General features: G+C 36.1%; 9 protein-coding genes across 9 annotated transcripts; 5 read left to right on the forward strand and 4 right to left on the reverse strand.

Moving 5' to 3' along the window:
- Positions 1-4,971, reverse strand: FDP41_003317 (uncharacterized protein; the record flags this gene model as incomplete). The annotated part of the gene is made up of 3 exons (XM_044706608.1): positions 1-1,207; positions 1,706-3,239; positions 3,290-4,971. Coding segments are annotated over 3 exons (4,423 nt in total), but the record flags the coding sequence as incomplete, so codon positions are not given.
- Positions 4,972-6,054: 1,083 nt separating this feature from the next.
- On the forward strand, positions 6,055-7,477 carry FDP41_003318 (uncharacterized protein; the record flags this gene model as incomplete). The annotated part of the gene is made up of 2 exons (XM_044706609.1): positions 6,055-6,136; positions 6,384-7,477. The coding sequence occupies 2 exons, from the start codon at positions 6,055-6,057 to the stop codon at positions 7,475-7,477; spliced, it is 1,176 nt and encodes a 391-aa protein (XP_044562039.1).
- A 1,828-nt stretch (positions 7,478-9,305) lies between these two features.
- Positions 9,306-9,680, reverse strand: FDP41_003319 (uncharacterized protein; the record flags this gene model as incomplete). The annotated part of the gene is made up of 1 exon (XM_044706610.1): positions 9,306-9,680. The coding sequence occupies one exon, from the start codon at positions 9,678-9,680 to the stop codon at positions 9,306-9,308; it is 375 nt and encodes a 124-aa protein (XP_044562040.1).
- Positions 9,681-10,056: 376 nt separating this feature from the next.
- Positions 10,057-11,598, forward strand: FDP41_003320 (uncharacterized protein; the record flags this gene model as incomplete). Its single annotated transcript, XM_044706612.1, has 1 exon — positions 10,057-11,598. The coding sequence occupies one exon, from the start codon at positions 10,057-10,059 to the stop codon at positions 11,596-11,598; it is 1,542 nt and encodes a 513-aa protein (XP_044562041.1).
- Positions 11,599-11,794: 196 nt separating this feature from the next.
- On the forward strand, positions 11,795-13,729 carry FDP41_003321 (uncharacterized protein; the record flags this gene model as incomplete). The annotated part of the gene is made up of 1 exon (XM_044706613.1): positions 11,795-13,729. The coding sequence occupies one exon, from the start codon at positions 11,795-11,797 to the stop codon at positions 13,727-13,729; it is 1,935 nt and encodes a 644-aa protein (XP_044562042.1).
- Positions 13,730-14,639: 910 nt separating this feature from the next.
- FDP41_003322 (uncharacterized protein) lies at positions 14,640-16,504 on the forward strand (the record flags this gene model as incomplete). The annotated part of the gene is made up of 2 exons (XM_044706614.1): positions 14,640-15,942; positions 15,990-16,504. 2 exons carry the CDS (start codon positions 14,640-14,642, stop codon positions 16,502-16,504), a joined length of 1,818 nt encoding a protein of 605 aa, XP_044562043.1.
- Positions 16,505-17,028: 524 nt separating this feature from the next.
- FDP41_003323 (uncharacterized protein) lies at positions 17,029-18,352 on the forward strand (the record flags this gene model as incomplete). The annotated part of the gene is made up of 2 exons (XM_044706615.1): positions 17,029-17,823; positions 17,924-18,352. The coding sequence occupies 2 exons, from the start codon at positions 17,029-17,031 to the stop codon at positions 18,350-18,352; spliced, it is 1,224 nt and encodes a 407-aa protein (XP_044562044.1).
- Positions 18,353-19,628: 1,276 nt separating this feature from the next.
- On the reverse strand, positions 19,629-21,887 carry FDP41_003324 (uncharacterized protein; the record flags this gene model as incomplete). The annotated part of the gene is made up of 1 exon (XM_044706616.1): positions 19,629-21,887. The coding sequence occupies one exon, from the start codon at positions 21,885-21,887 to the stop codon at positions 19,629-19,631; it is 2,259 nt and encodes a 752-aa protein (XP_044562045.1).
- A 245-nt stretch (positions 21,888-22,132) lies between these two features.
- Positions 22,133-23,173, reverse strand: FDP41_003325 (uncharacterized protein; the record flags this gene model as incomplete). The annotated part of the gene is made up of 1 exon (XM_044706617.1): positions 22,133-23,173. The coding sequence occupies one exon, from the start codon at positions 23,171-23,173 to the stop codon at positions 22,133-22,135; it is 1,041 nt and encodes a 346-aa protein (XP_044562046.1).
- Positions 23,174-23,198: the final 25 nt, after the last annotated feature.

Here is a 23,198-nt window from a genome sequence, read left to right on the forward strand (position 1 = left end):
TCAAACCCAAACCCAAACCCAAACCCAAACCCAAACCCAAACCCAAACCCAAACCCAAACCCAAACCCAAACCCAAACCCAAACCCAAACCCAAACCCAAACCCAAACCCAAACCCAAACCCAAACCCAAACCCAAACCCAAACCCAAACCCAAACCCAAACCCAAACCCAAACCCAAACCCAAACCCAAACCCAAACCCAAACCCAAACCCAAACCCAAACCCAAACCCAAACCCAAACCCAAACCCAAACCCAAACCCAAACCCAAACCCAAACCCAAACCCAAACCCAAACCCAAACCCAAACCCAAACCCAAACCCAAACCCAAACCCAAACCCAAACCCAAACCCAAACCCAAACCCAAACCCAAACCCAAACCCAAACCCAAACCCAAACCCAAACCCAAACCCAAACCCAAACCCAAACCCAAACCCAAACCCAAACCCAAACCCAAACCCAAACCCAAACCCAAACCCAAACCCAAACCCAAACCCAAACCCAAACCCAAACCCAAACCCAAACCCAAACCCAAACCCAAACCCAAACCCAAACCCAAACCCAAACCCAAACCCAAACCCAAACCCAAACCCAAACCCAAACCCAAACCCAAACCCAAACCCAAACCCAAACCCAAACCCAAACCCAAACCCAAACCCAAACCCAAACCCAAACCCAAACCCAAACCCAAACCCAAACCCAAACCCAAACCCAAACCCAAACCCAAACCCAAACCCAAACCCAAACCCAAACCCAAACCCAAACCCAAACCCAAACCCAAACCCAAACCCAAACCCAAACCCAAACCCAAACCCAAACCCAAACCCAAACCCAAACCCAAACCCAAACCCAAACCCAAACCCAAACCCAAACCCAAACCCAAACCCAAACCCAAACCCAAACCCAAACCCAAACCCAAACCCAAACCCAAACCCAAACCCAAACCCAAACCCAAACCCAAACCCAAACCCAAACCCAAACCCAAACCCAAACCCAAACCCAAACCCAAACCCAAACCCAAACCCAAACCCAAACCCAAACCCAAACCCAAACCCAAACCCAAACCCAAACCCAAACCCAAACCCAAACCCAAACCCAAACCCAAACCCAAACCCAAACCCAAACCCAAACCCAAACCCAAACCCAAACCCAAACCCAAACCCAAACCCAAACCCAAACCCAAACCCAAACCCAAACCCAAACCCAAACCCTAGATTTCTGGGGGACCAAAAATCAACAAATTGATCGACGTTTCTAAGGATTTTACTCAATACTATGAAGAGTTGGAGGAGTTTCCGTTGAAAGTAATTGAGGAGCTTTTTGAAATATGCGAACGCTCAGACAATACAAAGACATCCACTTGATTCTGGGAGAATAGATTTTTGCGAACAACTCGCTCGCAACGAACAAGACTTGTAACACAAAAATAGATGTCCAAATGAAAACGGTCCAACCATCAGGAAATGCTGCCGGGCCCTCATTATTTCTTTTTCATGTTATTCTTATTCTTCTTCTTATTCTTCTTCTTATTATTCATCTTCACTCGTTCTGCCACTGTGTTTAAAAAGTTCTTTAAATATGTCTCCTGTTCTTTATCAAAGAGTAAGTTATAATTGCTCATGTCAACAAAGGAGCATAAATAGTTTTTCTGGTATTTCTTTACAACCTCTTTCGAAAATGTTTCAGTTACATGAAGTCCAACACACACCTGCATCATCTTTGACGATTCAAACACTTCTAAAACAGCATCTCTGATATCATTATACCATTTTGCACTTGAATTAATTTTCATGCCTTTGCCATTCACATCATCTATAATGCTTTTTGAATTATCTTTCACAACGAAACGGTTTTTCTTGTTAATCTTGGTTTCTGCAATATGATAACTTTTTAAATTGTAAAGGGTCTCAGGTTTCAGTTGTGCATAATTATCGAGATAAAATAGTTCAGGGATAGTGGAACTGAAATATGAATGTGGGCTAAATTTAGTTCCAGCTTGCACTTTACACTGGAAACCCATTGGTATGATCAAATTTGTAGAGCCATCAATTCTATTAATACCAAACAGGTCGTTATGGTGTGAATTAGATAGAGTAATAAAAACCCCATCAAGTAAAGCCCACTTCTTCTCGGCAAAATGTTTCCAGAACAACTTTTCTCCATTTAAATCTTTCTTCTTCTCTGGTTTTATAGCACCTTTCGAAATACAGTACTCAATATATCCATTGGGATCTAAACAATGTTTGCACTTGAATATATGATCTTTTAGGTTTAGATTGTTGGTGATTAGTGGTTTGAAACAACCAATGTCAGATAAACATATACCGTCCAACTCTGCGAGTCTTAACATAACAATCGATTCCAAATCAATGTTGTGGTCTGAAGATTCCAGGAGCAATTTGATCATCTCTTGAATAATCCTTTTCATCAATTCTGAATCATTTAATTCCTTCAATTCTGAATCATCTTTGTTGCGTAATATCTTCTTTAGAAATTTTAGTCCAAGTGTGTATCCAATAAAGTCCTTTGCAGAATATATAAAATAACGTCTGGTCTGATCATTTTCAAGGTTGGAGCTTTCTGGTCCAGCAAATCCAGAAGAGAGCAAAGCGTCAGCAACACCATCTATGTGTACTTTAAATTCAGAACCTAAAAATGGAAAATGATAATGAGCAACATATTTAACAACGGCGTCTTGAATTGCTTGTTGAATTGCCTGTTGTGTTTCTGATCGACGAGCCAATTTCGAATTATAGGTTTCATAATAGCGATCTATTATCTTCTTTTCTGCTTCGGATAAAAAACCATCTACGGACTTCATAATCGCCTCTTTCAAGTTTTTAGAAAGTTTTTCTAATGCCAATGTGATTAATCTTCTTCTAAAGTACTTGTAACCTTTTTCATGTAAATAGGATAAAATCTCTTCCTTCTCGTCGTCAGGTATTGCGATATGTTTTTCTAAAAATGAAATAATATCATCTCGTGCAACCAAACCAAAGTCAAATATTTTAACTATATCAATCTTTGCTTCAGTTTTACCAAGAGCTGATTGTATAATATCTCCTACATCGACAGAAAAATTAGTTCCAGAAAATATAGATACATGAAATTTTTCTATGGTACCAATTAATTGTGCAAACTTGGTTAAAAGTCCTCTCTTCTCACCACTCGAACTTATTAACTCGGAAAGCTTTTCACAACCACCTGTTTTAGAGATACCAGTATCAGAGTCAGTATTTTTTCTAATGAAATAATATTATGAATCATGTTTGTAAAATTAATCAATACAAACCTTGCATAAACATTTGCTTCATCAATAACCACAACAAAATGTTCAATTTTCTTAACTATTCCAAATAGAGCAGAATTGTCATTAAGTGACTTAATTATCTTGGTCACTAGTTTTGCAATAAATGCCTTCAAGACATCCGGAGAAGAATAAACATATTCCAATGCGTACTCTAGAGCTTCTTGACTGGCGCCGGTTTTGCCATTTGATTGCATATACGCAAGGTATGGAAGTATTCCACCATTAATAATATTTCCATCCTTATCTCTCTGAACAAAGTCTTCAAATACAGTTGGCATTTGTTTGGCTTCATCAATTAGCTTTGAAATATAAATCAATCTACAGATGAATACAAATAGTACTACTTGTTCAACCGAGCCAAAAAGTTCATAAGCCTCCATCCCATTTAAGTAGCCAAATGCTTGTTTCATCAACGAATCGGTTGTCAATCCACTGGATGCCTCTGATGTTGAGGTACATGTTAAAATCATTCCAGGATTGTGGCATAACAAACGCACGCAAGTTGATGTCTTACCAGCACCAGATGGACCCAAAAACATTAAGGCACTTCGTTTACTGTCGTCTACCCTTTTCAATAACTCATCATCTTGTGCCATGGTGTACTGGAATTGTGCAAAATATGGTAGTTCATGTTTGGCAACTAAACCACCTATTAAAGGCAATTCAGTAGACTTATATTGTTCATCAAATCTTGGAAAGCCAAATTTAGTTTTCACCTCAGGAATGATAGTCTTTGAGCGCAATGTTTGCTCAAAATCATTTACATTATCAGCTTTCAACACCTTATGAGGGTGCATGGTTGCCAACTCGTTCCGTGTGTCAGAATAAAAACTTTGGAAATCTTTTACGTTATTACGGCGTGCTTGTTCTATTTCCTTCAGAAGGTCCTTCTTAAAATCAAATAGTGCTACTTGTATCTTATCTAAAGCAGCATCCTCTTTTGATTTTAGTAGTCTACGTAATTTAGACTTCACTTGATCCTTGTCCAACAATTTAATAGATTTGGGCACCAAATTATTGTCCACCCAATTTACCACTGTCTTGCAAGTACTTTCAGAAACCTGAGAAAAGTCTTTGCTTTGAGTCATGGCTTTAATTGCAAAATCTACATCGTGCCTCTTGATATCCTGAACAATGTTATCCAGAGAGGTTCCTTTGAAACGAGCATCATAGAGAGATTGTACATCATCCCTGTCCAATGAGGCTCCACCTTCACGTTTCTTCATATGAAGAAGAGAAGCAACCTCTTTCTTTGTCCATTCTTCGTAATTGTTGAATGAAAGAACAATTGTGGACGCTTGTTGTTGAGTAGGAGCGGTTGGTTGTGTTGATTGTGGTGGTGATATAACACCTGATGATGAAGCAACACCTGACGAAGTAGGATTTGATGATTTCCCCTCCTCCTCCTCGTCTTCCATAATTGAAGATGAGGTTTTGATGCATTCATACGAGGCTGAGTTGCTTTGTTTTGTTTTCTTTGCTTTCTTCTCAGTCTGAAGAGTCTCCGAACTATATTTTCTTTTAGATTTTGAATCCCCGAAAGCTCTTCTGGATTTTCTTTCTTTCATTCTTTTTTCATCATTCTCACCAGGATGAGGAAGATCTTCCACTCTCTCTTCATCCATCACACTTCCTATTTTCTTTCTCTGTTTGTGTGGCAGCATCGTCGAGTTCGTAAGAATATTTTTTTAAGTTTAAAAATAGATAGGAGTACGAGGTATCTTCGGACTTGTGTTATTTTTATTTTTAGCAATCATAGAGGTGAAAAAAAGGTTTGTTGAAGTAAATGCTGAGTCCATTAAAAAAATTGAAATTCTGTCTTATTATGAACAAAATGAATTATACTTCAAAGTTTTTTTCTGACATTGATACCCCAGGTTGTGTTGTAGTGGAATTCTGATCGACAATTAAGCATCTTTTCTCTTACCATTTCATCTTTCGGCACAGTTGGTCCTGTGGTGGCATTTGTTGAACTTCCTTAGATAAATTTTTCAAAACTGATAAACAGGTTCAAATTCCCAAAGAACATGAATATGGAGGCATTATTATGGATATTCATGTCAATCAAGGTCACGCAGGTCGAGACATTTGTGAATCAGTTGCTTCATCAATGTATTACATTCCAAAGTTCCAAGAAAATTCCAGAAGGTAAAAAGTTCTTTCGAGAGTTGCAGAACTACAGAGGCATCCAAAGATATCGTATTGGATAATCATTATGATCCTACTTGTGTTGGGATATTAGTTTTTGTTGACTGTGCATTCTTTCCCAAATGTGGAACAACTGATGGTTGGGAAGTGTTTGTTGATGGTTTATCCAAATATGTGTTTGGATTTATATTATAGTCTAGCAAAAAGTCAAGTGTTATTGCCTCTCATGCCCAGCAAGTAATTGATTTCTTCAAGGCAAGAGGTGTGAATAAGGTTACTTTTGTGTGCGACAACGGGGGTGAATTCAAATCTCAAGAAATTGAAGAGTTTTGTTCCAGCCTCATGACGAGGATGATGATCAAGAGAATGTATTTCAAGAAGTCATTTCTCAACAACAACAACAACAACAATCACTACACCCTTCTCTTGCTGCTCACCAACAGCCTCAACCAAACAATCATGCTTGGTTTATGCCACCTCTGACTCATGTATTTCATCACAATCATCACCAGGAAAGAACAACAAAACAACGACCGGCGAGTGTGAAACAATTTTTCGAAAAGAAATGTTTTATTGAGTGGAAAGATATAACTTTTCCGATGAATTCTCCTCATCCCATTTTGAAAAAAGTTTGTGGATTTGCAGTTCCTGGTAAAATCACTGCTATTTGTGGACCGACAGGTAATTATTAGTTTAGGGTTTCTTTTCGTCTCAAAACTCATTGACTCTGCATTTATCATCAATTCACTCAAAACAATGAATCAATTTTATTGTTACAATATGAATAATTATTATTGATTTCTTGGTTCATGGGATGTAATTTTTATTCCATCATCATGAATTTCGGATGAATAATTCATTTAAAACTTTTGATATATTTCTTGAACGCTGAGTTGAACCTTCTTTTGAAACAAAATCATTCGATCAGCGAGTGGAAAGTCGACACTTCTTCGAATTTTATCCAACCGAGGTTTACACAAACATTACAGTGGAGACATTTTAATCAATGGACAAATTTGCATGAATACACAATTGCAAATGGATCGAGATGTGTCTACCAAGTACAAATCATTGGTGTCTTTTGTCTCGAAAGATTTTTCACCGTCCAACATGCCACTCACAGTGAAAGAAATTTTATATTTTGCCGTTCGTTTCAAGGTACCATTATATTCGAACAATCCACTCTGGACTACACGAGACGAGAGATTGAGTTTGCTATTGAATGCCTATGGATTGAAGAATAAGGAAAATGCACCGTTTCAAACACTTTCTTCTGGTGACAAGCGAAGACTTTCTATTGCTGTTCAAAATGTACTCTTTAATAGAGTGATTCTTTTAGAATATCCCACCGATGGCATTGAATTTGGTGAGTCCTTTCATCTCTTAAAAAAGATGCAAGTTCTCGCCAATTTGGGAATTACCATTGTCATGTGTCTACATAGGCCATCCATTCTCGAATTAGAACTATTTGACTATGTCTCTATTTTATATAAGGGAAGCACCATTGGAAAACCCAACATGATACAGGAGTACTTTAACTTAATTGGTGTACAGCTTCCACTCTATAGACAGAACGTTTTGATCTCTGTATTGGAATTATTGAAACTTCATGAGTTATCCAAATCCAGCGATGAAAACGATCAACAATTGGTTCGTGAATGTTTGGGCGGTAGCGATGAAAAATCTTATGAAAAACGTGATCATTTGAATGTAGAATTTGAACAGAGAATGGACTTATTTTACATTCCACAAAAACAACGGGAACAAGCTCCTTATCTTCAATACAAGATTGAAGATATGGAAACAGAAAAGTATTATTCTGACTACTTTTTTTCAATTTTGTTTTTGTTAAAGAGAAGCTATTTGGTCAAATTTAGAAGATGGAAGACCGATATCTTGTCACCAATTCTTGAAAAATTAATTGTCTCTGTATTCATTGGACTGCTATATTTGCAAATTGAACCTACCAATATGACACTCAAAGGAAAAATTTTTTCTTTTCTCAATTTAAACATTCTGTGACTTCCACTCAATTTTTAAATTGGGTTGGATATTTGTCTTTTCTTTATTATGGCTTTAGAGCGCTTACCATCAATGAATTTAGAGATGTGTTGATTTCCCCACCAACAGCTCCAAACGGAACGTCATACTTCCACCTGGTCACTTCACAAACGGCACTTTGTATTTACAAAAAACTTTTGGAATTACCGATCCACGTTATATGATGTGAGTGTATTTTGGAGTTTTGTGATAGAGCTAGTCTTATCTCATTACCTTATTTGCAATACTACTCGACACATGACACTCAAAAATCTCATCCAAACACTTCAAAATAATCATCATGACACACTCTAACATTTGATGAACACAATAGTATCAATATTCTTCATCAATAAATTTTTAAATAAATATTTTTCATTTCCAAAAAAATTCAAGTATCTCCGACAACCATGATGACATCCTTAGAATGATCAAAATGTCATCAAATTTGATACAATCACATAACATACCTTGTTCTATTACTAGTATTAATTTCAAATCTTAACTCAATACTTAATCTTGATTCTAATAAAAATCTTTAATTTCAACAAACTCCATGATACTCTCATTCAATAATGAGAATGATTCAATGCATACACTCAGTGGCAATATTGTTGAAATGATAAGTGATACAATCTGATCAAGTTTCATGAGAATTTGTCAAGCAAAAGTTTCGACATGACTTGACCCTCCTTACTATTGGACTATCAAGCCAATTCAATTTGACCATGATGATGAACTTTTCCTCCACAGAAAGTCACCAAACTTTGTACACATGTCGAACATGTTATTGTATACTTGTAGTGACAATATCAAACTTTTTCAAGTTCCAATTATATCTCCTTCATATTCGAAATTTTCATCAAGTTTCTCTCTCCAAATGACTCCCATTCAATGAAATGATCATTTCATTCAATAAAACCAACAATATTCTTGTTGCTAGAGCCCATATATTCACCTCCTATCATTTGATGATTCCTTGCAACAAGTAAATATCGTGCTGACACACAATCAAGTTAATATGGACATTCTTGAGAAATTTTCAAATTGAAAAACTCAATCAAAAATTGTTGAATTAAATCACAAAAACAAGGAGAGTAGTAGTTTTAGACAAGAACAACAACAATAATGTGGTCAAATTCACTCCATGATCATTACATCAAAAAGGAGTCATTCAAAATTTTTTCAATTCAATTAAATCTTGATGATACTTGATCACATACACTCAATAATGAATACTATTGATTGATGATCATGTAGAGATGAAATACTCCAAATTCCGAACTTTAAATGATGATCACTGATGAATAAATCATCGCTGATCATGTTGATGAGCCATTTTTTTTTAAGAGACAAAAGACTGAAGCAATTCATAGAGTACACAAGAAGCAAACGATTCACCACAACGAATACTCAACAGATCAACACCATTCTTGATGTATTGCTAATACACATCTCAATGGATGGAAAAGAATCGATTTCATGATCGTATCATGAACACATGCAAAATATAACAACAAATTTAAATTTTATTGAAATTTATCGAACGAATGACCATACACAAGAATTCATATTCACTTCGCTTTCCTTTATTTTACATTCACCTCTGAACCATTCTGTACCTTTATAAACAAAGGATTTGTGATATCAAAACGTAATTTCGATGGTTTTCACACTATCTAACAAGAGCAAACAAATTGGTCTAAAAATTACCTTGTGTTGTAAATTATTTAACAGAGTCACCTTTGCTTAGGGTTTGTCCAAAAACTCATCCTTCTTCGCAATTGAAAACTTGTGAAAGATCATATGTTTATTCATGTTGATGGGATTCCTCCAAGCCAAGACCACTCGAATCTTCGTCCAAATCATGAGGCACCCGTTGATGGTCAGGGATGGGATCTCCCATGGGATTGTGTGGATAAACGGGATCAAAGTGAGGATGTTGTTCTGGGGGTCGATGTGTTCCCGAAAATATGGGATCATGCGGACCCACTTGACTGCTTCCTCCACCTTCGGTCACACCACTTGACGGTGAGGTTTGGAAAGGAGGTGAGACATTGGGATGTAAATCGTCATGACCAACATTGGAAGAGGAAGGTTGAGAGGGGTGTGAGAGGGGTGTTCCTGCACCAGCACCACTTACTGAAGGGTAGCCACCTCCGGCAGACAAGTTAAAGGGTTTCATTTTGTGTCTTATTCTTTTTGTGAATCCAACGAACGTTTGGATTTGCTTGATTAGTTTTTTTACCCAAAATGTTGAACTACCTTAAATCAACCACAAAAGAGCCGGTCAAAATTTCACCTGGACTGGCAGGTCAAAATTTTAGGGTCCTGTTTATAGGTGTAAGCAGAAACAAATAATACATTTTCAATTCCAAACTGTAATTCAACTTCTGCCTTGATTTCACAGATGCTGTCAACAAGTTCAAGTCGGAGATTCATCTCCACCCGAAAATTAAAAAAATGCCAACACAATCATAGCTCTCGAGTGGTTTTATACTCATCAAGACAAAGGTGGACTTGGATTAATTTCTGTTCAAGAAATGAGTTACTCGGACCTAATGTGTAAAGTCAGAAAGTTCCTTGAACAATATGATATTTGTCTTGGATCTTCTACAAGATTCCTTTGTGAACGAATCAAACAGGAGCATGGTTTTGACATCCTCAATGATCCAATCCCTACTTGGTATAAACCAGACCCATGGATTCCTCAATATCTCAAGAGAATAATTTTCATGAACAAATCTTCCAATATTAGATTGTGGCATTCGAGTGACCAATGGCATGAAAAAACTCTCATCCCTTATGGAAAATTCCCTAAAGGTTTAAGACAATTCCTGCTCTATAAAGATTGGAACAGATTAAGTATGTGGGTTCCTGACCCTAAAAATTTACAAGTGAAATTACATAATGACATCAAACATTCCAATCATGTCACCCAAATTCGCAACATTCTCAATAGCATGGATTTTGGAAAAATCAAAGACGAAAGCAAATACTACAAATATGTTGGTAACAACACATCCATGTCAAACCTCTTGAACAAAGCTACACTAATTGGTACTGACGGATCGTGTAACAATAATATTGCTGGATACGGTATTGTAACTGATCAGAATGTTTCCATCTCAAGTCACACCTTAGGACAAGGAACTTCCTACAACAGTGAAGTTCAAGCGCTCCACACAGTTGTTAGATTGCTAGATAACAACACTCCTAGAACAATAGTCATAGATGCGAAAAGTATTTATGACCAACTTTTCCAATTCAGAAAATCTAGAGATCCTTATGTTGAAGAAATTCGTAATTATTTAAAAATGAAGGATCAGATCAAAATTATGCATGTTAATAGTCATACAGGTAAACAAGATATCTATAGCCGCATAAATGAATTAGCAGATAGGGCTGCTAAGAAAGGTGCTGATTGTAACAATATTCTTACTAATATTCCATCCAATAATTGGTATATTATTATCAACAATGTATTATACACTCAAAACACTAGACAAACAATGTACAAACTTCTATTTCAACGCCTCCACAAAAGAACATATACGCCAAAGAACCTTCCTCCCAAGAACAGAAAGTTCACCAACATTTATCCCTCAATAGGAATCGGTTTCAGAACCTTAAATCTAATATTTAAAATTAGAGTGAACGTGATGAAGACTTTGGAAAATTTAAACAAGATATCCAAGACGAACTTGCTATGTCCTTGCTGTAGTAGAGAGACAATGCAACACATTATTTTTGAATGTAAATACTATTGTGATATAAGAAAAGAAATGTTTAGGAATTTATATAATATCTCAATATATGCAAAGAATAACAAGAAGTTCTCCAAACGACTATTGTACCTCATCAAGACTAAACAAGATATCCATAGCCTAACAGGTGCTAAAGTTGGATTGGGTAAGAAATGGGACAAAGTATTTACTAAGGAAGCTTATCGATCTATTACTAAAATGTGGATGAAACGAAATCATTTTTTCATGGAAGAATTGAAACTCACCTGGAATGAATTTGAACAACAATACGATTTTAATCCCAATTTCATTGATTTGAACAAGTTTAAACTATACATGAAATACCCACGACCATGAATAATAATTGAAATTTACAACAATATTTGAAATTTACACTAACCTTGATGACAAACAATAATTGAAATTTACAACAATAATTACACTAACTTTGATGACATGAACCACCTTTAACTGTACTAATTGCACACACAGCCATGAATAACGTTTGAATTTTCGAACAAATAAACGCATGGACAGTGATAAAAAAAAAAAAATGCCAACACAATCATCTGATCCCACATCAACCACCTCTTCACCACCTATTCAATTACGAGTCCGAATTGCCGACAACTCCAAAATCAAAGATGAAAAATTTGTCATGATGGACTCTAGTATAATACCGAGTTTGGATGAATTCGGAAAGATGGCAAAATCCAAGCTAAATTTGAAAAAGAAAATTGTTGCAATATATAATGGAAAGACAGGCCAAGAAGTCTTGGATCAAAATTACTTTTCTAATTTAATTTCTGAATTTGTTCAAGCAAAACGAAATCAATTGAATAGTTCAGGAAATTTAGGAACGTCTTCCAAACCATCGAATGACCTTTTCTTTGTCTTTTCAACCAATGAAAAACAAAAATTTCAAGGAAAGGTCGAAACAAGCCAAGCTCCGACCTTGCAACAGCCGTCACAAACAGAAATTTCAAATAACACTGCTATGAACACACACCAATTACCTCCTGAAGTGACCATTCTCATCAAGGATAGTTGGCTCGATGATGGAGCCATTAAGCAACTACAAGAAACAGCTCGAACTCTCAAAGGAGCTCGGCGTTTAGTCGGTGAACCAGACCTCCACCCCGGCAAAACCTTTCCTGTGGGCGCAGTCATTGCCACTCAACATTACATTTATCCACCATTGGTAGGAAATGACATTGGTTGTGGAATGAGTTTATACAAGACAAATTTATCGTCAAGTACTGGTGTGAAACAGTTAGAAAAATGGGTCAAACGATTGCATGGACTGGAGAGAGGAGGAATTACTGGCGATGAAACAAGACCAGTTCTTGATATTGAGAAGGACCTGTTTGAAGTGAGCATGACAACAACTACTCGATCGATTCCTTTTGATCTAAGTAGTAGTGATAATGATGTCCATGAAGACAACAACAAATCATTCAGCATTGATTCTCAAACACATTCCTCTGTAGTGCTGCTGGATGACAAACACACGTCCAATTTTATTGAACGATATTTAAAATATTTTCAGGTCGATTTGGGAAGTTTGGCTGATGTAACACCCTCTCTCGAGGAACTCAATCAGCTTGAAAAGGAACAAGCAGAAGATTCAAAACAGCAACCATCACAGTCCGAAACTTCACAACACACTCACACCTATGAAAATAAGGCTCTTGAATTTGCTCTTCGACAATTAGGAACAGTGGGTGGTGGTAATCACTTTGCAGAATTACAAATCATTGAAAAGGTTTGCAACTCGAAAATTTTCCTTCAAGAACTTGGCCTTACTGAAGATTTATGCTACTTGATGGTTCACAGTGGAAGTCGTTCTCTTGGAGATCATATTTTGGGCGAACATGAAAAAAAGTTTGGAAATGAAGGATTATTATTTGACTCTCCCGATGCTCAATATTACTTGAAGCACCATGACAATGCATGTAGATGGGCCCAGGCAAATAGAGGTCTCATTGCAAGAAAATTTTTGTCATGCCTTAATGGAACCGGTCAACAAATTCTTGACATTTGTCACAACAATGTCGTTGAAAAACAAATCGGAGATGAAAAATTATTTATTCACAGAAAAGGAGCTGCTCCAACGGATCAAGGCTATTTTGTTATTCCAGGTTCAAGAGGCTCCTTTTCTTATCTTGTTAGAGGACGTGAGGAAGATGTCACGAGTCAAATTCGATGCAACTTCAGTGCAGCTCATGGAGCAGGTAGAAAATGGAAGCGTTCCAAATCGGTAGGAATGTCCAGCAACACTAAAGAAAATATTCAATCCTTCACCACCACGGAACTAGGCTCAAAAGTCATTTGTGAAGACAAGACGCTTCTATTTGAGGAACAACCTGCAGCGTATAAGGATATCGATACAGTAATTTCAGATTTGGAACATTTTGGAGTGATTGAGGTGATAGCCATTTTGAGGCCTTTGATTACTTACAAGATGAGAAGTTGTTGTTATGAATAGTTTATATAAAGTCTCAATGATTCATGTCTCAAAAAGATTTTCATTTGTTTTCTTAAGAAATGAGCTTTCCGAACGTTTCAGCTTCTTTCCGATTAAATCCGGTCATTTTGCAAAATTCCGAAAGTTTGTGCTGAAATGGGAAACAAACGGAATCTACAAAAAAACAGAAGCAAAACATGGAGACGATTGGCTGAAATGATTGACAAACTCAATAATGAAATCATTTCAACCAATGATTCAAAGCAATCAATTCTTGATGGTGAATCTGATGAAGAGAATGTTATCCAAGACGTTATATGTAGTGGTTGTAAAAATGTTGACTCTGCTTCTGTGTGTGGTGAGAATTGTAAGGGAAGTCTTTACATTAAGGAAAAAAAGGTCAAACCGAGACTAATATATTTTTCTGTAAGGGTTCTCATCTGGTGGGGTTTTCAGACGAGGGAGTTGGAGGTGTGAACTTTTTTTTTTGTTGTTGGAATAAATTGAAAGTTGACGATTAAGAAAGGGTCAATTATCGAACAATAATAGCGCTACTATTCAACTACTATTCAAGAAGAAGAACAACACCAACTACTCCAACAGTCCATCCACTTGGTGTTATTCCCAATACCAGTGATTTGTAGCTATAAGTATGAATTTGTATCATCTTTGATCCACACCACTTGATCTATTTTCTTTAATAGTTGCATTATTATGATCATGACCCGAGAACAGAATGGCTTTTGATATTCGGATTCTCTCTAGAAGAATAATGCAACCAGAGATCTTGAGCAAAGCCCTTTTTTTCAGTTAGGGGTGATTTAATTGATAGACTTTCATCGACCCTCAGAAACAAGTATACTTGCTTTAAAAAAATTCATCCTCACCTTTCCTTTGTGTTTTACTCCTATTCTTGCTTATATACTTTAAAATGAACGCCGCTACTACGTTTCGGGCTCTTGTTTTGAAGAGGCTTGATATTGCTGCTTCTGAAAAGAAGTACTCTAAGAAGATTGATGTGTTGTTGGCTTGCGCTCCGGTGAAACAGTTTCAAGCAGGTTTGAAAAACACTGTATTTCCTTCTGCTGAAGAAATCTCATCCAAATCATGGCCTCAGTTGGTGGAGAGTTTTCCCTTTGTCCAACAAGTTGCATCGGTCTTGGAGAAACGGAACGTCCTTGTTGAATTTGTAAAAGGATTGGTACGAGGACAACATCCTGATGAGGAGGGATTTGCTAAAGAGTTTCTCGATAAATCGCCAGATATCCAAACTTGCCACGATCTATTGAGAAGCAACAAGTTGGAAGAAGAGCTCAAGAACATCATGTTCAAAGCCATATTGAATGATACGCCTGTAAAGATGTTTCTTGATGATCTCTTTTCTGAATTCAAAGAAGAAATTATCAAGGAAAACCTTTCATCTGCTTCCGTTATTGAGGCTGGGCTTAAGAAAAAAGGGATGCAAACAACACCATTAGTCATTTCGCTTGCTTTAAGCGTAGGTGCGGATGGGTTAAAGAGGCTCTATGAGAAGAGCAAGCACTTTAAGTTTTGGCAGACAATGTTGGACGAGAACTCTCATCTAAACCAATGTTGCGCTATTTCGAGATTTAGATCAGAAGCTGACAACATTGAAGTTGCACAAACACTACTCCAAGCTACTCGTGAGGCAGTGGCTGAAGAGTATAACGAACTTGTGTCCAAACGTTATCAATCAACGCTTCTTAAAAAGGAGGCCCAACCAATTCCATCCTCAACAAAAAAAAAATCGATGACCAAAACACCCACTCCACAATCATCCAACAACAAGATTGTAACAACTATAGCTTCATCGTCCAACAACGTGGTAACAGCTACATCGCCATCCTCTCAACAATCATCCAAAAACAAGGTTGTAACCACTAGTGCTTCATCATCCAACAACTTGGAAACAAATACATCGCCATCCTCTCAGCTGCCATCCAACGTAGAAGCATTGGCCGTTTCTCAAGAAAATATGGCTGATGAAAAAATGTCGGTAGATCAAATATACAACGCCTTAATCAACAACGATCATAAGGCAATGGCTTCGTTCTATTTTTCTCTTTCCGACTTGCCTCAACAAATTCGTGGCTTAAATGAAACACTGACAAAAATGGATGCGAGAATCACAAGCTTGGATGCGAGAATCACAAGCTTGGATATGAGAATGACAAACTTTGAAAAGAGAATGGAGAAGGAGATGAAAGAGATCCGTGATGACTTACGAATATTAATACAAACATTGGTTGTTTATATGAAGGTCAAGTGAAACTTCAATTCCAAAAAGATGACGAATTTATAACTCACAATCCAGTTGTATTGAAGGAATCTGAGAATCAAGCAGCATTTGCTATTGCTCGAGCCAATCAAGTTTATTCATCGTATCTTATGACTCTACATTTGAATAACAAAATTAGCGACGAGAACGCCAGAAAACTGAATTTAGAAACAAAAGAAATTGAAATTAATTTCATCAAGAAGCACAAAGTAACGGGAGCTGTAGAAATTTTCGAAGCTACTATTTCCACATTTAGTAGCGATGAGAAATTGTTGACGAAAATGATACAATTAGAACGTCAAATTATGTTTTACAAGGAATGTTTCAAAAACACCATCATCAGTAGAGTTGGATTAGTCTCACCTAGCAACTTGACCCTCCAAAGAGTGAAGCAGGTTATTGAAACCCATAACGGCCTCTTTATCAACATTCAATCTTTCGTCAACAACAACACTTTTGACATTATTAGGGAAGGACACAAGCCTGAAATTGATTAAAACCAATATCTACGCTTAATAAAGTAAAGGGGAAGAATAGTTTAATAGTACACGCAAATTATTTGTCGCTCGTAAAAACTTGAATCTTTCCTCTTGTTCCCTAGAGGAGAGTGTGGTCTCTTGTTGTTCTTGATGTTTTCGAAGATGTATTAAAAAAAACAAAAAAGAAAAAAATGATCACTCATTTCTTTATTCTTTCATCGAGAGGAGATAAAATTATTGCGAGAAATTGTAAGTAGCGTTGAAGTGTTGGTGTTCTTGTAGTCATGTTCGTTATGTTTTTTTGTAATGATCCGAATGGATTTTTAAATTTTTAAATTCGGGTGATGATGTTATGATCATGGAATTTACATGGAAACACCGTGTTTCGAAGACGTAAACAACAAGAATCGTTTGGTTAATTTAGAGGAACAAATGGGTTTGTAGTCTCTCCAAACACCTGACCTTGATAAAGGTCCGGTGTTTGTGGGATTTTCTGCATATTTTGTCAATTAACTTTATTCAGCATTTGAATTTTACACAATATGTCATTCGTTGCTTCTCGCTCACAAAACATTAATGTTAAACCACAACAAGGTAACTCTTCAGGTCACCAACAGCAATCCAATACTACTGCATTGTCCACTTCACCTCAAGGAGGAACCTCTCCAAGAAAATCTGGATGGATTTCTGACCTCTTTAGAAAGGTATTTTATTCTGCCTCTGCAGGTCAACAAATCACGTTTGATGAGGAAGTAACAGGAGATCGTGACAACACTCCAATCGATGTGAACAGTACGGCCTATGACGAAAGATTACTCACATTCGATGAGAGACAAGCCACTCATTTCTTCTTGGATAAGTTGAGAAAATTGGATGAGAAAATTTCAAACAAGACTGGAAATTCCACACTCAAGAATCAAATGTGGAAATCCTTATACATTGATGAAAACAAGAACATAGAAGCACAAAACGCTGTTTGTAAAGATAGATTCATGTATAGACACTTTGGTAAGGCTATGGATAATATCAGTGTGAAACACAAAGACGAAAAGAAACCTCCTCTCATGACTGTTAAGGTCATTATCTCAGATACAACAAGCGATTTCAGAAATTCCATCTTTGATCTCTTCAGATCCAATGACAATGATAATTTGTTCGGAACTTTCCACACAGGTCTATTGATTGGACCATGGAGATTTGACTTTTATGATCATTCCATTGTGAGAGTAAGAGGAGATTACAGAAACTTTAGAAACGAGTATGCTGTCTCAGTCATTGATTTTGGAAGCTATCACAAGATTGATCAAATTAAGACAGCTCTCGACACAATTGCATCTGTTTGTATTGAATACAATGGATCAAAGACTTACGATGCTGTTAAATGTAATTGCCAACACTTTGTGATGGATGTCTTGCGTCGTCTCAATTTATGGCAAGAGAAATTACCAAGCTCTCACACCCTACGAAAGATACATGGAAGATTTAAGAAAAGGCATTAGTGAAAGAAGATTCTATTTATCAAAGGCAATTCTCGCCAAGAAGAAGGAATATCCAGATAGCAAATATTGGGATCAAGAATATGTCACTTTCCACACAAGAAAAGAATTGAATGAATTCTGTCATTGGCTTGACAGCATGAAATACTTTGAATCGGATGATGCTTCAGCTAGTATTGACATTCGACTTTTGAAATCATTCGACCGATCGTTCTGTTTGAGAAACATGAACCGAGAAGATGATAGAGGAGAGGAAGACAAGGATACTGTATGGTTCTTCTCTGAAGATGGAACTTATTTGGCCAACTCGATGAATAAGCTAGTGTTTAACTTGCCTGCCTTAACATTCCAACCTCCATGTCGAGTGTAAATTTTAATAAAAACACAAATCAACAACAACAACAACTGTTTGAATCAATAAACAACCATGATAATTCTGAAAAGTGAGTAGTAAGTTCTTGTTCTGAATAGTTTCATCTCGTTTGTCATGAACTGTTCTTAGTGTTTAACAATCTCAAATTTTTTTTTAATAATCACATTCCATGCGTTTATTTGTTCGAAAATTCAAACGAAATTCATGGCTGTGTGTGCAATTAGTACAGTTAAACGTGGTTCATGTCATCAAAGTTAGTGTAATTATTGTTGTAAATTTCAATTATTGTTTCTGTCAAAAATTAGTCTGTACAATATTGCCGAAAATGTACAAGCGTTGATTGGCTGTATATTGAGCTAAAAGGCTATATATTTATGCAAACTTTGCAGTTCAGAATGGATAATAGTGAAGAATATTTTAAACATTTGATTACCATAATAATAGACGGATCAGAACAACCTGCATTTTGTTGTGATTCCGCAATTTTGGATTTTTTGGATTTTGAATTCTATTCTGCAAAAAAAAAAACCAACATAGCGTCACAATTTTGATGGCAATGACTCCTTCTGGCCACATTGGATATCTTTCACCTTGTTTTCCAGGAAGAGTTAATGATAATGAATTGTTTAAACTAACCTCTTCTGAATGGTTGAGTGAAATGGATGCATCTGAATTCATTTTTGGCGATAGTGGTTTTAATGGGCTTCCTCATGTGGGGTTACTCCTCCAGATGAACCATCATTACGCAAAATCTTCTCTAGTGTTCATATCAGAATAGAAAATAAGTTCAGGGAAGTCAAGATATTTAAATCTTGCAAAGAACGAATTAGAATCAAAACCAAAAGCAAAACTGAAGTGCTGCACATTGCTCATATGCGATGGGTGATCGTGGGTGCTTTTTGCAACTTAAATTGGACAAGATATAGTAATAAAGACTTTGAAATGTCTTGCCCATAAAATCCGATGGAATTTGGAAGAATTTGAGAGAATTATGTCCGAAGGTTTCCCATGATCCTCCTATTTTCTACTTTCTTTTGGAATATACGAATCATCCTGATGATGGTGATCACAAGATCCCAACGATAATACTTTTTCATCCTTTTCTAGTGTTGAAAAAGCCTCTTTAACTGAGTCCCTGTAGGACTGCGCCAAAAAAACCGTTTTTTAAAAAATTGAAAAAATATTTATTGGCCCTTCGGTGCCTCAGGTCTTTCGTTTTCCCAGTATTGATTAAAAGCTCTACCCATCAAGAGCGATAGAATTGCTTGAATGTCTACCCAGTACTTGATGATGTCCTGTTTTCTTCTTGTAAAATATGTGTCAGAAGCCTCTTCATCTGTTGTTTAGCATACATTCTTTCCTCCGATAGTAATGTGCAACGTGTGGAATAATGTTCAATAGTTCCGGTGCAATTACATCTGGGGCAGGTGTGAGTTTGTTGTTTAAATGTTTTCATGTGAACATTGTGCATGTTTCTCCAGATTGCATATTTTTGTTGGGGAGAGATATTCTTTGACTTCATGAAATTGAATGTTGTTGGGAAGATGCAAGAAGGGTTAAACTTATTCCTGCTCTTCAAAGTTATTGATTCATTCCATTTCTGAAGTTGTTTGTTCTTGATGAATGTTGCAATATCTGGAATCCAGTGGTTATTGGATTTGAGGATAATTTGGTTTTGGGTAAGTTGTCTGTGAGGAATTATCAATTTTCCTGATGTGCATCCCTTTTTGGCTAATTTGTCTACGTGAATGTTACCACTATTTTGGTGGCCTTTAACTTTGATGATGGTGATTTGTAGGTTTTTAGATTTCTTGAGGAATTCAAATTCAGTTTTAAGGGGGAGAAATGGTTCTCGGTATTTAGGATTTGATAGCAAATTGATACTTATTTCGCTGTCTGTGTAGATTTTTGCTTTTGATTTTGTTGGTAATAATCGGAGAGTGTAGACAATACTTAGTAGTTCAGCTAAGTTATTGCTATGGATTGGGTCAAGTTTGAATTTGTGTCTAGTTGTTATATTTTTGGACTGTAAAATAATACCAAATCCAGTTCCTTGTTCAGTTTTAGATCCATCAGTCCATACTTCAAAGTTTTTACATTTCTTATGGTATTTTAGTGATTCTTCATTTACAAGTTGAGGTATGTAGTTGCAGTTATCAACTTTAAGCTCATACTTCCTTGCTATGTGGTGGAAGTTTTCAAATATATTTAGGTTTTTGGATTTTTTGGTGTTGAATGTTGATGTGATAGCATCATTTACCGCTTCTTGCATGAGTTGGTAATTGTGACATGAGATATTAATTAATGATCTTAGGGTTATGATATCAGTCATCATTTCAAGGCATGGAATACCCATTCCTCCTTGGTAGATTTGTAAGTATAGGCATTCTTTAGGTGTTCTTGCATCAATATTTAGTTTTCTTTTGATTTGGTTTCTGATTGAAGAGTCGAATGATTCTATTTGGGATTGGTTTATTGAATTATTGCGTGCAAGGTGTCTAATTTGGGATAAGGTTTTAGATGTGACTACTTGTTTGAGATTATATGGTTGAATCAGATTAATTGGAAGGATGTTAAGGATATTCATCATCTTATGTTTCCTTTTTTCTAGTTCTTCCTTAAATAATTTAGATTCAAAAAGATATCCTCCGAGGATTCTTTGGTTGTCTTGGTTTGGAATTTTGGTATTGTTAATCAAGGCCTCATTTGGTTTAGGGAGTGAAGTTGTAACTGATTTGGATGGATTAATTTCTAGGAATATTTGTTTGAACCATCTGTTAATTTTCTTGAGTCTTTTGTTGTGGAGAGTAATGTTAGAATTGATAATTGACATATCATCGGCAAAACAAAGTGTGGCAATATCATCAATGTCTAGATCTTGTGGAGTGATTGGGAGTTTTTCTCTTTCAATAATTTTATCAATAATCATTTGGGAGATGCAGTTATAGATTAGAGGAGCTAGAGGACATCCTTGTGGGATTCCTCTTGTCTTGGTGAATTTTTCTGATAGTGTATGATTCCATTCTATTTGGATTTGATGATTTGAGTAAGCATTAATGATGAAGTTTTTAAGTTCTTGGGGGAATTTGCAGTGGGTGAGCGCCATGTCAATGATTTTGAGTTCAATGGAATCATATGCAGCAGCAATATCTATATTGGTTAGAATGAATCCTTTCTTTTTGAATTTGTTAATGAGGGCTTGTATGAGGATGCAGTGATTTGTTGTTTCTCGATTTTGGGTGAATGCTTGTTGTCTAATGTTGATATTTGATTCGGCCCAATCTTTAAGTTTGAATGTTATAATGTTGAATAGGAGTCTATATCCAATATTCATGATTGTGATTGGTCTTAGATCTTTGTAGTCTGTGATTATATCTTTTTTTCCGATTAATTTAATCCATCCTTGTTTCCAGCATTTTGGGATGTCTTGATTTTGGATCATGTCATTAAATGCTGATGCTAATATATTGGGATTGATATTTTCAAATATCTGTTTTGTTGTGAAATCTACCCCTTGTGTTGTTGATTTCATTCTTTTCAACGCGTCCGTAACATCTTCTTTAGTTATTGTAATGTTGGACGGTCCTTCTTTAACTGTTGATTCACCTGGTTTAAATTTAATTTCTGTTTTGTCATCTAGTTTTGAGGTGAATTTGTTTTTAAAGTAGTTCACAGCTCCTTCTTTTGTTATTTTGGTTGAATTCCAATCAATTTCCTTGTATTTGAGATGGTGATCGAAGTTGTGGATTCCTTTGGTGTGTTTGTTATTAATGGAATCTATGAACTTTTTTCTATATTCCGCAAATTCAAGGTTATATTGTTCTTTAGTTTCTTCTTTGTTTCCTTTATAGATCTTTTGATAGTGGATTCATCTTGGGTTGTTTCGGATAATTTTTGTTCATGGAGATTATGGAGCTGTTGTTTCAAATTGGTAATGATTTCAGATTCCTTAAATCCCTTAATAGGATGTGGTTTATGAGATTGGTTCTTGATCTCATGATTGAGTTTTTTCAATTCACTGTTGTTGACGGGAAGAGATTTCAAAATTTCTTCGAGTTTTTTTGCAACACTTTGCTCATCGCTGATTATTCGTTTCCAGGTTGTTGGAATTAATAATTTAAATTTGAACATGATTGGTATGTGGTCATTTGTTGTGACGAGTGGTAAAGCTTGTTCATGTTCTATTTCAATGTGACTCGAGTGGAATAGGTGGTCAGGTCTTGAGATTGTTTCTAATATTTTGTTTTGTGATGTGTATTTTCTGATGTAGGATGGAATTATTGTTTCTCTTTCTTTTAGGTTATGTTGGTCCATAAATGTTTTCCACTTGGTGTCTTTGTAAGCATTTCCTTCTGAACTAAAATTCATGTCACCAATCACTATTATTGGTTGGTGATTTAGGGTTGATAGGGTTTCAGATAATTTCTCGAGTAAAATATTTTCTTCTTCTTCATTTCTGTTTCCAGAGTAGTTATAAATATTAAATATATTCAATAAGCATCCACCGATGTGGATGGTGCATAGTTGGAGACGTCCTGGAATAAGGATTTGATGAATAGATTTCTTTTTGTGACGTTGATGGGTAAGGACAAAAGTTCCATCACGAGAATTATTATTGTTGAGAAAAGAATAATATCGATAGAGGTTTTGGTGAAAAGTGCGTGTGTATTGTGAGTTGTTAATGTGTGATTCTTGGATTGCTATGAAGTTAAGGTGATAGATGTCCATAAGCCGTATGATTTTGTCCAATCTACTTGATTGATTGGGATCCTTTGGAAGGATTCCATTCACATTAAGGGTTGCAATAGTAAAAGTCATTCAATATCTTCATCATGCATGTCCT

This window comes from Naegleria fowleri (assembly GCF_008403515.1).
Source record: "Naegleria fowleri strain ATCC 30894 chromosome Unknown tig34, whole genome shotgun sequence".
Taxonomy (NCBI): Eukaryota; Heterolobosea; class Eutetramitea; order Acrasida; family Naegleriidae; genus Naegleria; species Naegleria fowleri.